Below are 15,356 nucleotides of genomic sequence, written 5' to 3' on the forward strand. Positions count from 1 at the left end.
GTTGGGTCCATAAAGCAGCAGCTCCAATCACTGCTCTACCATGTTGCCCTCTAGTATGGTTAATAATGAACTTTTTCCTTTTTCAGTAAATTTTATTGAAATATAATTTCATTCTACCTATTGTTTACATTGACATATAGTGTAAACTTTAGTTGGTTGTTTAATGTTTCCCTGATTTTTACATGTGTATTTTTATACCCCAGCTTATTTTTAAATGGTTGTTTGGATCACTACTGCTTGATAACATTGCTACCCTGTCCATGTTTGGTTTGTGACTTGTTTTTTGTGCTATTAGTATAAATTCTAGCTCCCTTCTTCTTCTCCTTGAACTTTAATGGGATTAAATGGGTGATGGAAGGATTTATTTACAGTACAAAAATTCTCAAGTCTAAATTCAGTCTTATTACATTCACCACTGAAGAGTTATTTTTTTCACAGCTACACTACAATGACAGAATTTAATTGGTAACAGTTTAGTCTATAGCCAACAAGTGACATATTAATATTATATAAAAAGCAAGTTATTAGCAAAGCATTATGCATTAACTATCCTATACATGACATTTAATTCTTAAATTAGCTCAATTACGGTCAGTCGCTAACAGAATATTATCATTTAATTACCTCTGAATATTTCTCAACTCATAAACAGCTTTATAATTCAACCTGGAATAATCTAACAAAGTATATGTGTTGCAGCACACATTAATATGGTTCATAGAGCTTGGGTAATAACATGCCTTCAGCTATTCTGAAAGATGATCACATCCTGTAGAATTACTGTATCCTCATGCTCTTGCTTATTGATAACCCATCCACTTGTAATTGTAGTTATGTACAAGTTGTGTAATGGAACAGACCTACTGAATTTGTCAATATTGTTTAATTTGTCGTAACTGCTTAATTTTCCAATCATATTGACCTCTTTTTTACTTTTCTTTTCACTAACAAACTTCTCTGACGGATGACTTTGTGACTGTTTTTTAGAGTTCAAAGCTATAGCTGCATATCTGTTCATTTTAGTATTGATAATTAGCATTCTTTGGCAATTTCACTTATCAAGCTTAGTGCTGGACCTTTCTTCTGTCAAGAGTTATTGGACAATTTCGTGCATTGATAGATATGTTGAAATTAAAGTTAAAACTGAAACTGGAAGTTGAATTAAGTAAATCAGTGACTTAATGAGTAAGCCATAAGGGAGGCCCTTTAATCAGTTGTTTTTTTTCCAATTTATTTTTCCCTATTAATCAATTGCAAAGTACAAATTGAAAAGATTAAAAACATGTGGAATATTTCTTTTCAGTCTGAAGCTGTTTAGCTGTTATCAAGCATAGTTCTCAGAGTATATTCTAAGACTCTAGTGTCTATTTTTTTCTTCAATTATTAGGAACGTTTAATCTCTTAATTCCTAATGTATGTATTGTGTTTATTAATCTATGGATTAATCAAGAGTTAGTTAAATTGTCTTAAATGTGTTTTAATGCTATTTGTTCTGCTGTCCTTGAAACCTGGTGCTCCTTGCTTTGAAGTGTGACTTTTAAAGTTTCAGTGGAATTTAATTTAATTGTTAAAGCATTTTTTCTTACAGATTATTTTTATAATCAGAAACCATAAATGTTTATTTTTTGCAGTTTCTCAAATAGCAAATATCTTTGCAATTAACTGGTTCTTTTTTCATGATTTTTTTTATGTGTGAAAACATTTATAATCATACTGAAACATTTACATTTATATTTATTTGAGTGACTAGTATCTTTCTAGGACCATATGCCTGTGAAAGTCTGAATATTAGGAGGCGAAAAATGGACTAATTGGATTAAATGTATACAGGCAGAAGCAATACTAAATAGTTCAAAATGTTGACATTTAGCAGTGTTGATAACAGTGAAAATCAATCGACGTTCTTAGCTGTCTGTCACTAATAAATAACCATTCAGGGTCTCACCCATCACAGATTTTCATTCAACTGCCTTTCGCAAGGTTTTTTCCATTTATTCCCTACAAGGGTTTTTTGGGAGTTTTTACTTGTCTTCTTAGAGAGTCAGGGCTGGGGGGGCTGTCAGAAGGCAGGGCCTGTTAAAGCCCATTGCGGCACCCCTTGTGTGATTTTGGGCTATACAAAAATAAGTTTTATTGTATTGTATATCTTCACGTTGAGGGACAGGCTACAAACCTGGAGCCTACAAACTCTATTGATGATGTTTGTAAAGTAGGTAGCTGCAAGAACATAAGAAAATAAGTTTGACAAAGAAGAGGAGACCATTCACTCCATCAATCCCATTTGTTTAGCTAATAGCTAAGCTGTCCGAAAGAGGAGTAAGTATATAAGGGGATGGGCAAAGCACAACAGAAGCTCAAAGAGAGAGAGAGAGAGACTGTCACTGTGCATGAGGCACACTTGTTGTTAGCAGCCTGAATGGCTGTTAAGCTAATGGAGTCTTGCAAACAGCCTCACCATCTAAGGATGTGAAATGGGTTGACAATACAAACAATTATATTGTTGAGGGGTGCTCAGGTTAGAGGAGATTGTAAAGTTCAACAATACCAGTAAGCTGGAAGAAAGCTTTTCCAGGGATAACTTTTAGAGAAGAGTATAATGCTCAAAAATGGTCTGTGAATGTTGACCCCAGCACCATTTTGGCTAACTTGAAGCAGGTTGTGTTTGCAGGAAAACTAACATTACATTGTACAGTTTAAGAATTGAATTTAGTGAAATTAATTTTTGTGTAGCACTCTTTGTCAAGTAAAGACTTGATGTACATACTGTATTTACAGCAATATTGAAAAAATTGAAAATGTACAAGGGGGAAAAACAAAACTCCAGGTAGCAGGGTTACAGGAGTCAATAAACCTCTAGAGGAACCTCCTAGGTTAAGAATATCAGTTATTTTCTTTATAAGCTATATATAACTAGTGCTTTGGTGCATGTCATTCAAATTTACAGAAGTTCTGATAGCACACATAAATAAGAAACATTTAATACATTTTGCAAATTCTGAACTTTGCCTTTTTCCACAGATATTGCATTGGCCGGACAGGGTGTCATCTTTGGGATTTCATTGGAGGAATGCGGGGCATAGACACAACCTCAGAGTACAGAGGCTGAGGCCAGTATGGATAACCGAAATCCTGAAAGTCTACCTAGTTCTTAATTTAGACAGGAAGCTAGTAGGCAGTGTGAGCCTCCCTCAACTCTCAAATGGCAAAGGTGCTCTACTGGTTGTGCTAGTCTATTTGAGAGTTGGTTCACCCTTTCTCAAACTCTGTACCCTAAAATATACAAAAAAGGGCAAAAGTTATAGTTCAGAAATTTTACAAAAAGGTCCATATCACAAAAGAAAATATGATAAACCAGTAACAGCGCACTGTACGATAATGTGCAGTGAATATACTTGACTTGAGCATTCATAGTTTTCCTACTCTTTCTCTGTATGTTTAGCATTCGTTTGCTCAGAGGTTGATGCGCTTGCTGCTTCCTGAGCAGCTCTTCTTTTCTCTACCCTAGCGGCCCGCTTCTTCTTTTCTTTCGTCCGCATCTTTTTGCGTTAAAACTGATTAAGTTTGTGTTGCAATTACTTAGTACGTTTTCCATAATTTTTCACTTAAGCTGGCACTTAAGTCTTCAATCTTCCTCAAGAATGATTTAAGACATGAAGAGGTAGGGGAAGTGACGGCGAAGGTGGTAGGAAATGAGAACAGCACCCATACATGTGCACCACACAGGCAAAAGTTGATTCTACAATAAAATAAAAATAAAAAGAGACATAACCTTGGAGGTCAATCATCACCCTGAAAGCGGACAGTAGAGGTCATGTAGTATATGTGTACCAAATTTCAGGTCAATAGGTCAAACGGTTTGTGAGCTAAAGGTGATTTAAAATCCTGGACAGGCAAACGGACAGCCATGGTAGCGTATTATATAAGAAGATAAGAAAGCCAGAGTGTAATATATTCAGTATGTATGGAGGAATGCTAAAAAGATAAATAAGGGCACCAGCACAAATGAGAGTGAAAGCTGAAGCCTGGGCAGAAGTAGGGAATACTTCCCAGGATGTTAGAGAGAATCAGGCCGAGAGACCAGGGAGAGCAGGCAAAATGTCACAAAATGGCCTTCATTAGGTGTTGTTCCAAATGGTGACTAACTGGTGATTTTGATGCCAGTCTGTCCATTTCAATGAAAGACACCAGAATATTGACAAGAAGCCCTTACTTTCTCTTCTTTGCATAAATGGGGCAACAGAATATCATCCTTTTGAAGGAGTAAATAGACTTCTGCCTGCAAGATTGGTCCCTTAAACTTACCTTGGCCACTAAGGTAAGTTTAACTCTGGTGTCTTTATACCTAAAGCACCTTTGAAGTTACCCAAAAATGGGTTGTAAAGCTGCCTTATGGTGATACTAGTACTTCATTTAGAGTGGGGACATAACTTGAATTGAGGACCAGGATCTAAAGAAAAAAGGAGAAAAAGACAGTTATGTGATTGGCAAGTGGGAGACCACAGACAGATCTATAGATATGGCCACTTTACGTGAATAAACTCATAAAGATAAATAAAGCTATAAACAGTTAAGCCAACATGAATATTTCTATATTGCTTATCAGATGATTAATAACAAATATTCCTACACGTTTCAACATTGTTGACAGTTTTTTTTTTTTGTGAGAAATAGTGTTAGCATCTTCAACTATTCCAGTAAATGAAGCACAACCTTTATCTTATATATAAATATCTGCATGTGGAAGTGCGTGTGTCTGTCTCTCCGGCCCGGAAGTGCGAGGCTACAGCATTAAGCTCAGAGAAAGCGACTCTGTTGCTAAAGTGAAAACACTGAGAAAAGAGAAATTCACTTAGCCTTTTAATACACATGTGATGCGAGCACATCGGAAAAACAAAACCTCGGAGGAGAGAGAAACTCGCTTAGCCACTGATAGACAATGGAGGCAAGCACGTCTACAAAACAAAACAGCCGAAGAAAGAGATGCTCTCTTAGCCACTAATGCACAACCTATGTGACTAATTGATTGAAGTGCCAGAATCCATGGTTTCTAGGACCCTGGGCTTTTATACAGCATGGGCTTACACAGCTAGTATATAATAAATATTTGCAGTACAAAATGCTTTTGGATTTGTATGAAAAGACTTGGTAACACAGTAATTTAGAAAATAGATTGCCGACATAAAAGGAGAATCCTTACAGTATAAACATAAATTTCTTGCCTCTACACCAATGCATTGTCTTAACTCAGAATTTGTCTTCCTCTTATTCTTAAACAGTGCAGAGATCCATCTGATCATTCTCATTTCTGCTATTTCAAGCTTTGTGGCATGTTCTGCTTTTATCAGTTGCACCTCATGACCACAGGTCATACTATTACTCATACAGCTTTCATAAACTGCTGTATTCCCTTCAGTTTGACTGAGGCTCCATTACAAATCAGAATGAGGGAATTTCTTCCATGCACCTCACCCTTGCTGTCACTGCTATGCTCTTACCTCCATCACCATTCAACATGTTAACTAAATAGCACAGCCTCCCTACATTCTTCAAAACAATTCAATTTTTGATATCTAAATTTACATTTACTACTTAAGCATTCCGCAGACCTTCCACACAATTTCTACAAGCAAAGGCTGCACTCACCTCAACAGCATTTCTGCTTTACTTTTGCAGTCAATACAACAGATATTGTATAAACGAGCCTCCATGCAAGTTTTCAGGTGCTTTCTTTGTCACTGCCTTTATCATTATAAAAAAAGAAGTTGACTCAGAATGGATACATGGTGCATCTTAACTACCACAACATGCCCATTCACTCTGCTTCGTCTAGGGCTATTGGAGCAGACATTTTTAAAGCCGGATGCCCTTTCTAATGCCCTTCTTTAGTTGCCTTTTATGATCTTCAAATGACTTTATTCTGACTCCAGGTCACAGGTTAATTCAATAAATGACAAATGTTTTAAAAAGCTAATTTTTTCACCCAGTCCTGTTCACTTTTTTCACATTTTTATATGTTGCAGCCTTATTTTAAATTATTTAAATTAATTTTTCCCACATCAAGCAACACTCAGTACCCAGAATGACAAAGTGAAAAAGGATTTTATCATTTTTTTCAAATTTATTAAAAGTAAAATAACTGAAATTTCACATTAACACTAGTTTTCAAACCTTTTGCTGTGACCCTTTACTCAGGAGCATCCCAATCTATTGAACATCATTGAGGAGTTTCTACACATTTTTTGGAGGCCAGCTGTGGTGAATACCATTGATTGGATATGATAAGGAAAAGGTATAAACCCTTCTATATAAGGTCCCACTACTATGTGTATCAGAGCGATAACCAAGCCGTGAGGTTGAGAAAACTGCCTGCAGAGCTTAGAAAGAGAATAGTGTCAAGGTACATATGTTTTGAACCCTCAAAAAAAAACCAAAGAACAACTAGGAGACAAGAGCCTTGGTAAGAGAGGTGACCAAGAACCCAATGTTTAGTCTGGCAGACCTCCAGAGAACCTGTGTGGAGATGGAGAAAACTTTTAGAAGAATAATCATCACTGCAACACTCCATCAGTCTTTACTTTATGGAACACGAGTGCCTGCTTAGAGTTTGCAAAAGTGCACCTAAATGACTCTCAGACTGTAAAAAGTAAGATTCTTTGGTCTGATGAAATGAACATAGAAATTTTAGCCCCTTCTAAGCATCATTTCTGGGGGAACCCAGGCACTGCTTCTTACCTGCACAATACCATTAGAATAAGGAAGCATAGTTATAGCAGCATCATGCTGTGGGGTTGGAGACTTGGAAACCAGTCAGGGTCAAGGGATAGCTCAGTGAAGCCAAGTACAGAAATATCTGTAATAAAAACCTTTTCCAGAATGCTGTGCCAAAGGTTTATTATCTAACATGACAATGACCCTAAGCACAAAGCAAAGACAATATAGGATTGGCTTGGAGACAGCTCTGTGAATGTCCTTGAGTGGACAGGCAAGAACCTGAACTGGAACTCAATTGAACATGTCTGGAGAGACCTGAAAATTGCTGTCCACCAACTGGGGCCATCCAACCTTACAGAACCTCAAAGGATCTGCAGAGGAGAATGGCAGAAAATTCCCAAAATCCAGGTGTGCAAAGCTTGTTGCATCATACCCAAGAAGACTTATAATCACTGTCAAAGGTTCAATGAAGTGCTGAGTAAAGGATCCTAATACTTGTGTCAATGTGATATTTCAGTTTTAAATTTTTAATGCATTTGCAAAAAATCTAATATCCTGTTTTCGCATTGTCATTCTGGGTTATTGAATGTTGCTGGATGTAGGGAAAACACATTAAATGAAGGCTGCATCATAACAAAATGTGAAAATACTTTTGGAATGCACTCTCAATTTTGAGATCAGCAATGGAGCAAATTATTTTTCTCAATTCTATGACTGTGGCTGCTCAGCCTGGACTTTTGCTATGGATCATGATCACTCAAGAGCAAGGAACATGGGAACACATGAAGTTTTAATAACTAAGATAATAGCTGAATTAATTAGCCATTTATTCAGGCTTGGGACTGGCTCTAAAATGAAGGCTGGGTTCCTATTGCAATTAATCTAAATAAGCTAAAGTAGGCCATTACATATAGTCACTTCTGAAAAATAATTTTAAAATTTTAATAGACAATCGGCAATGGATTGAACTCTGAAAAGTGTTTTTCACACTATCCAGTGTTTTTCTGTATTCTATTTGATCAACAAATCCATAATTTATAGGTGACATCTGAGTTGCATTTTACTTTACCTTAGTTCATATTTTCATTAAGTGAAACAGAGAGTAGTTATACTCATGATCAATACTCTTTGAAATGCATTTTATAGAAGAAATTAAGTTTTTATATATTTACTTGGAAATATTTCTTTTTTTTTTTTATTTTATTGATTTTATTAAAATCAAATAACATTCCATACACATACATCAAGTTTTACAAAAAAAAAAGGTTCAAAACAAATTAACCCCCACCCCTGAGAAGGAGAGCTAAGCCAGCAGTGTAAAACTTTGCTAGTAAAAACAAGTGAATAGATAAATTAGTAAATGAATGAAGATAAATGGAGTAAAAGAGGTGAGAGAACCTGCTTCCTCAATTTAACACTAGAATTACCAAAGCCTATGAAAAAACTCGTAGATCCGTCACACCTTAAATCTCTTCACACTTCAAATAGTATATAACATCAGTTACCCCCTGACTTAAAATAGGTGAGTTAGTATTCTTCCAATTGAGCAAGAGAAGTCTAAGTGCCAATAGTGTAGTAAGGGCAATTACAGTTTGTTTGTCCTTCTCCATTTTAAGCCCATCTGGAAGTACGCCAAACACAGCTGTTAGTGGATTAGGAGGGATTGTGACACCAAGGCTGTCTGGAAGGCATTTAAATATTTTGGTCCAAAATTATGATAATTTGGTACAGGCCCGAAACATTTGGCCCAGTGAGTCCAGAACTTGATTACAGCGTTCGCAGGTTGGAACATTTTTGACACTTTTAAACAAGAGAGATTCACTCGATATATAATGTTGAGTTGAATAATTATATGCTTTGCGCATATGGAGCTCAATTAAATTCTGTGCATTCCTACTTTCCCCTCCTTTTCTGAAATGTTAGAGAAAAGTAAGAGATCCTTTTTCCACTGTTCCCTTGTATCTTTGAAAGGGAGGCACTGTAAAAGTTTTATATATTATGGAAATGCTGTCTCCAGTCCTCGAGACTGAACAATATTTTTTCCGGCATAGAGGTAGGTGAAAGGTGAGGAAAATTGGGCAGGTTCTGTTTAACAAAGTTTCGAATTTGAGGGTAGTGATATGTGTGGCTGGAAAGTTAAATTTGGAGTGTAATTGTTTGTAGGATGTAAAGATGTTGTCTATATACAGATCTCTAAGTGATTTAATCCCAAATGTTTTCCAGACATTAAAAACTGCATATATTTGAGAGGGTGGAAAAGGGTGGTTCTCATGCAGAGGTGCCACAGATAAAAGCTTCTGTATCTTAAAATGCTTCCTACATTGGTTCCATATTCTGACTGAGTGAAGCACAATTGGGTTGTTAGTATATTGGAGATAACTTGTATTTATTGGGGTTCAAAGCAGGGAATATACAGAAGTACTGCAGGATTTTATTTCTATTGTGGACCTCGCCTGTGTATGTTCATCTATTTGTGTCCATATCCAAGTTTTTATAGTTTGTATGTTTGCTGCCCATTAATTAAATTGAAGCTAGGTAGAGCTATGCCACCTTCCGCCTTAGGTCTTTGTACGGTCGCCCTTTGGATACGTGGATGTTTTGAATTCCAAATAAATTAGGTTATGGTTGAATCTAATTTCTTAAAAAAATTATCTATTGATGTATATTGGAATGTTTTGAAATAAAAAGAGAAGCTTAGGAAGGATAATCATCCTAACATTCTTCCAACTAAAGTGAGATGAAGGGTTGACCATCTATGCAAGTCTTGCTTAATTTTTTCCATACAGACGGCAACATTTTGTTGATAAAGAGCTTTATGTTTACTTGTGATGTTTACCCCCTAGGTATTTAAACTGATCTACGATGATAAAAGGGAAGGTGGCAACCATGTCAAATGCTTTTTTCTGCATCCAACGATAATAATCTCTCCGGGATGTTTGACTTTGTGGGTGAATATATTACATTAAATGGGCATCGAAGACTGGAAGCTAAGTGTCTGCCTTTAATAAATCCAGTTTGGTCTTGTGATATTACCGAAGGCAGCACTTTCTCCATCCTTCTAGCTAGGACTTTGGAGAATATCTTAACATCATTATTCAAAAGTGAAATTGGTCTGTATGATGCACATTGTAATAAGTACTTATTTTGTTTAGGAAAGACGGTAAATACTGCTTGGAGAAAAGTTTGAGGTAGAATTTTATTTTCTCTAGCTTCTGTAAATGTTGCAAATAGAAGGGGAGCTAGCTGAGTTGAGAATTTCTTACAAAAATCAGCAGAGTAGCCATCAGGGCCTGCTACTTTCCCACTCTGCCGTGAGTTTATAGCATCTAGTAATTCTGATAGTGCCAGAGGTTTATCCAATTCCTCTGTACTAAGAGTATCTATTTGTGGTATCTGTAATGTGTCCAGAAATGCATTAGATTGTATCTTGTCTTCTTTAATCTCAGTAGAATATAAGGATATATAGTAGTCTCTAAAAGTGTGCATTATGTTTTTATGGTTAATGATTTTGTCTCCGTTTGTGTTGGTGATTGCTGGGATTGCACTGCAAACTTCTTGCTTGTGGATTTGTTTTATTAGCTTTCTCTCCATGTTCATAATAATGTCTTGATTTAAGTATGAGTTGTTTAGTTTCTTTAGTTGTTAAGAGGTTGAGCTCTGAATGCAGAGCCTGTCTTTTCCTATGAAGAGCCTCACTTGGACACCTGGCATGTTCTTGATCTATTCTAGTAATTTTGTTGATTAGCTCTGATACTTTCGTGGTTTCTAATTTATTTCTGTGGGAAAGATATGAGATAATCTGCCCTCTTAAGAAGGCCTTCCATGTTTCCCAGAGTGTTCCTGCAGAAACCTCTGAGGATGTATTTGTCTCTTAAAAAAAATTGATTTGCTTGGATATACATTCTGTGCAGTTCTCGTTTTCTAAAAGTGGATTAAGACGCCTTCTGCAAGATGAGTGTGTGGGGCATATTGATTTTAGCTCCAAAATCAAGGGGGCATGGTCAGAAATAACAAGAGTGTCATACTTACAAGATTTAATCATAGGCAAGAAGTTGTTATCTACAAAGAAATAATCAATTCTTGAGTAGCAATGATGTACTGGTGAGTAGAAGGAATATGCTGTTGAGCTTGGGTTTAGAAATCTCCAGGGGTCTGATAAGTTGTGGTCAGTTACAAACTGTGTAATTGTCTTTTCAGTGTTAGATGTCATCAACCCTGTACCAGGAGACCTATCTAGGTCTTGATTTAAAACACAATTAAAGTCCCCAGCCATTATAATTTTTTGAGAGTTCACATTGGGAGTGGATGCAAATACATTTTGCATGAATTCACTATCATTGACATTGGGTGCATAAATATTTATCAAAATCACTTTACAGTTAAAAAAATTATCTATGACAATCACATATCTCCCTTCAGGATCTGATACTACAAATGTTCTATGTATAAGCATTCCCACACCTCTAGTTTTCTTTGTATAGCAGGAACAGAACATTTGGCCAGGCAAATGTGCAGCTGAAACTGATCCCTGCTTAATAAGTGGGTCTCCTGTAAAAAACTATTGTAGTGTTCAGACCTGTTAAGTGAGAGAATACTTTCTTTCTCTTTAATTCATGATTCAGGCCTTTAACATTCCAGCTCACAAAGTTAACTGTCCAGTCTTGGAGACATTTGCTTCTGAACTTTTGTTGTCATTTTGTAGTCTTAACTGAAAATAAGACAGCTTTGACCTTAATTTCCAATTTTCCCAGGAGTTATTGCCACGAAGCCTATTGTTACATTGGCACTTATAAGGATTAAAAGGATAGATCAGAGATAGCTTGCTCTCTTTCTCTCTCCCCCCCCCCCCCCCCCCCATGTCCCACCAACCCTCCATTTTGCCTCCCCATGTGAGGCTGGACACCACTTCCCAAAGTCCCAGTCCTCTGACATACCTAGAGACAGAGCACATCCAAAATAAAACAAGCCCCCCAGCAGTGGCATATGAGGAATAAAATTGAGATATTTATTGCCAATACAGTTCAATTACTGTAGGCATAAAATATAATCTTCAACAATCTTTAGATAGTAAAATAGTAAACCCAGGGAATGGTGTTAAAAAGTGGCTCTTGATAAGCATAGTAAACTCTAATACAATAATAACAATAGCAATAAACCAAGGGTATGATGTTAAACAGTCTCCTTTAGAAGAGAAAATAAAAATAATTTTTAATTTTTTCCACACATAAATACATATACGCATATAATTGTAATTAAAGCATAAACAAAAAGTGTCCGAGAAGGGAAAATGATGTATAATTACAGTACCAGTATCATTGCAAGCGGATCAAACAGTCGGCAACTTTGCCATGACAGGATGTGACTCACGATCGCATTTCAAAAAAGTTTCGGGATCAGCTTTCTTAACTCTTTTTCTGCTTCCTCCGTAGTGGTAAAGACGTAATTCTTGTCTTGAGTATCCACTTTCAGTTTGGCAGGGTACAAGAGGCTGTATCTGATCTCGGCTTTCCATAAGCACTGTTTAATGTTGTAAAAAGCTGCACGTGTAGCAGCTGTTGTGGGTAAGAAATCCGGGAAAATGCGAATGTGGTTATCTTCAAATGTAATCCTGTTTCTGCCTTGGAAGTGACATTACATGTAATTTAAATTGTAATTTTTTGAAGCGCACAATAAGACTCTAAGGTTTAGAGGTATAATTTGCAGTCCTCTCCAGTTATTTTGGAGAATAGCACAGCTACGAATTTCACTGGGTTTGGACTGTCACGATTCTCTGGGAGACCTTTGATTCTAATATTGTTCATTCTGCATTCATCTTCCAGTGCAGCAAGTCTATCTCCGAGTTTTTTTTTCATTCGGAATTTGCAGCTGTTGCTTTCCCGTCAGTGGTAGATGCCAGATGTTCGGATGTTTCAGTTCGAGTTGTGAATGTTTGCTTAACATCTTCAAACTGATCGCCAAGTGCTCTCAGTTTTTTCTCAAAATTACCGTATTTTTCGCACCATAAGACGCAGTTTTTTTTCCCCAAAAGAAGGTTGGAAATGTCTGTGCGTCTTATGGAGCGAATATTGCATCACAGACCATGATGTGTAATAACTGACAAAAGTCGACATCCAGGGCTAGAGGGCGACAAAACTCACTGTTACGTTACAGGCATTCCCTCTGTGCTTGGAGGAATGTTAGACTCATTGACTCGGCATCTAATCCTTGCGTGTGCGTGAGTTGCGAAATCTAAACAAATATAAACAAAGGCAAGATAGCATCTTCATCTCATGAGGGAGCGAAGCGCATTATCACTGAGTTGGACTCTGGACTCGATAGATTACCAGCCGCTGGACTACTTCAGGCTGTTCTTTCCTGAAGCTGCCTTTCAGCTACTGTCAGACGAGACAAACAGGTATGCAGAGCAATTTTTTTGAATCGAGGGCTGTGCTTGCACCGCATTCTCATTTTTCAAACTGGAAACCCACAACAAAACACGAGATGAAGGGCTTTGTGGCATTACAAATATAGATGGGACTAGACTGGCGATATAACTTCAGGGAGCATTGGTCCAAACGTGCTTTGTCCCCTGGTGGCTTTGGACAGGTTATGTCGCGTGATGATAGGTACGTGATGCTGCAAAGTGATTGTGAGCAACTGAGCTTAATAAATTCTGACACTAGTGATGAGGAGTTCTTGGGGTTTCCATAAAACTAGAAGAATGCTTGAACCTTAAAGTCTCTCCTTATTTGTTAATGACAGTGATGATGTTTCTTAATACCGCTGTTGAATTTACATGGTTGAAATATTATTCTGCTATATTTTATTAAACATATTAGTGCACCATTTGGTTCAGAATATTTTTTTCTTGTTTTCCTCCTCTAAACCTAGGTGCGTCTAATGGTCAGGTGCGTCTTATGGTGCAAAAAATACGGTAGATGCATTTTCCTGAATGTTTTCCTCACTGTTTTCTAGCATACCTTTAAAGGCTCCCCCAAAGCGATTATTTACACGTATCTCCAGGTCTTTAATATCCTGTTGCAGCTTCTCGTTTGTCTTGTGCATATCATTTCTTTCTTTCTTTATATCTTTCTTGAGCTCCTTTATGTCTTGAGTGGTGGCCATTGCACTGATCATTACCTTTAGTACGGACAGATCGTTTCGGCCTTCGTGCTCTGCAGGTAAAGTGACAAGCCCTGTTACAGCCGATGCTCCCGGCTGGCGAGGAGTAGATGAAAACGCAGAAGGCAAGGCCATTTCCAGTTTCAATGGATTTTCTGGAATCGACAAGCTATCGTTACCTGCATCACTTGTACATTCGTTCCCACTTTCGTTCTCAACTGGAGACAATGATTCAGTGGCCCGGTGTCCCAGGAGATCTGTGCTTTCGCCTCTCTGTTCAGGTCAGTCTCTGTAAGGCTGTACCTTGAGGTTGGACTTGGACTTGATGCCTGTCTAGGCTTGGGTGTAGCTTTGGATTTCTTTTCCATTTCTTTTTGAGCCCCTTTCTTAACCGCTCATGTTTATTTATGCTTGCATATACAGTAATAGAACCTTAATGGACATTAATCTTTCCTCAACATTCCATTTTGAGATTTTCCTTTTTTGCCAGCTACTCAAGTACACAGCTTGAAGATCCAAGTAATACAGATGTTATATTATAAATTTAGTTGTAATTGTGATAGGCTGTCTTGTACGACTAAATTAAGATTCTTTGAAGTAAAAGAGAATAAAGAATAAACTGGTATAAGACTGCAATTAATGGTAAAAGGCACATTTTTACTCTGTTTATTAAATATTATAAACAAGTTATTTATTTACTTATTTATATTTCAGTTTTCTTCCTGACTTCATTAGTGGAGATTTTGACTCAATCAAACCAGAGATCAAAGAATATTACAAGAATAAGGTTTGAATGTTTTTTTTTTTACATTTTTTTTGTTCAAAACAGTAAAATGAAAACCACACCAGCTGTATGTTATAACAATTTCTTGCAAGTGAACAATGATACCATTTTTAATTTTTCAAGATTCAGAATGCAACATTTTTTTTTCTTTAACAAATATTTAATGTTGTGTTTCAACCAGGGTCAAGCTGGGGTTCATGTTTTAAGTATGTTTTGTTGATTTTTGTTTCTTTTATTTATATTAATGTTACTTTTGTTAATTGTTTGCATTATTTGTTATTCTTGATTGTGTTTTGTGGGTGGTCCTCCAAGAAATGTAACTGAGCTCCACCCTAAAAACCAAGAGTGTCTCCCATCGTTTCTGGCAGTTCTTTTCAAATGTGCTAGGGAGTTTTGGTGAGTTTTTCTGTTTTTTTGTGCTTGTGCTTTATGATATCTATGGATATATTTGCCTCTACACTGTTTTTTGACTTCACATTGTGATTTCTATATTGCATTGTTCTTTAAGGCAACTGCATTTTGCCATTGTGCTCTATGGAGCTTCACTGTATGATAGAGCATATTTTGTGAAGAGTAGAACTTTTCATTTTTATTAAAATTTCTGTGTTTGCTTAGCTATGGTTTGGTGGTATATCCCCCTTCTAGTGGGCATTACTGGAAGTGCTTTTGCAGTCCATTTGGGACTTGTGTGTCTTGGAACTCCTAGTTCATAATATTTAGTTTATTTCTTTTAGTAATTGACAGTAAATACATTACAACA

The 15,356-nt window shown here is 36.8% G+C and overlaps 1 protein-coding gene across 1 annotated transcript in view; it reads left to right on the forward strand.

The window, feature by feature from the left end:
• tpk1 (thiamin pyrophosphokinase 1) overlaps positions 1–15,356 on the forward strand; it is a 626,168-nt gene that overhangs the window by 257,730 nt on the left and 353,082 nt on the right. Inside the window, exon 5 of the mRNA XM_051929034.1 lies at positions 14,527–14,599. Within this exon, the coding sequence (XP_051784994.1) occupies positions 14,527–14,599 (73 nt within the window). The remainder of the gene's footprint in view (positions 1–14,526; positions 14,600–15,356) is intronic.

The sequence above is a fragment of the Erpetoichthys calabaricus genome, chromosome 6 (genome assembly GCF_900747795.2).
Source record: "Erpetoichthys calabaricus chromosome 6, fErpCal1.3, whole genome shotgun sequence".
Taxonomy (NCBI): domain Eukaryota; kingdom Metazoa; phylum Chordata; class Cladistia; order Polypteriformes; family Polypteridae; genus Erpetoichthys; species Erpetoichthys calabaricus.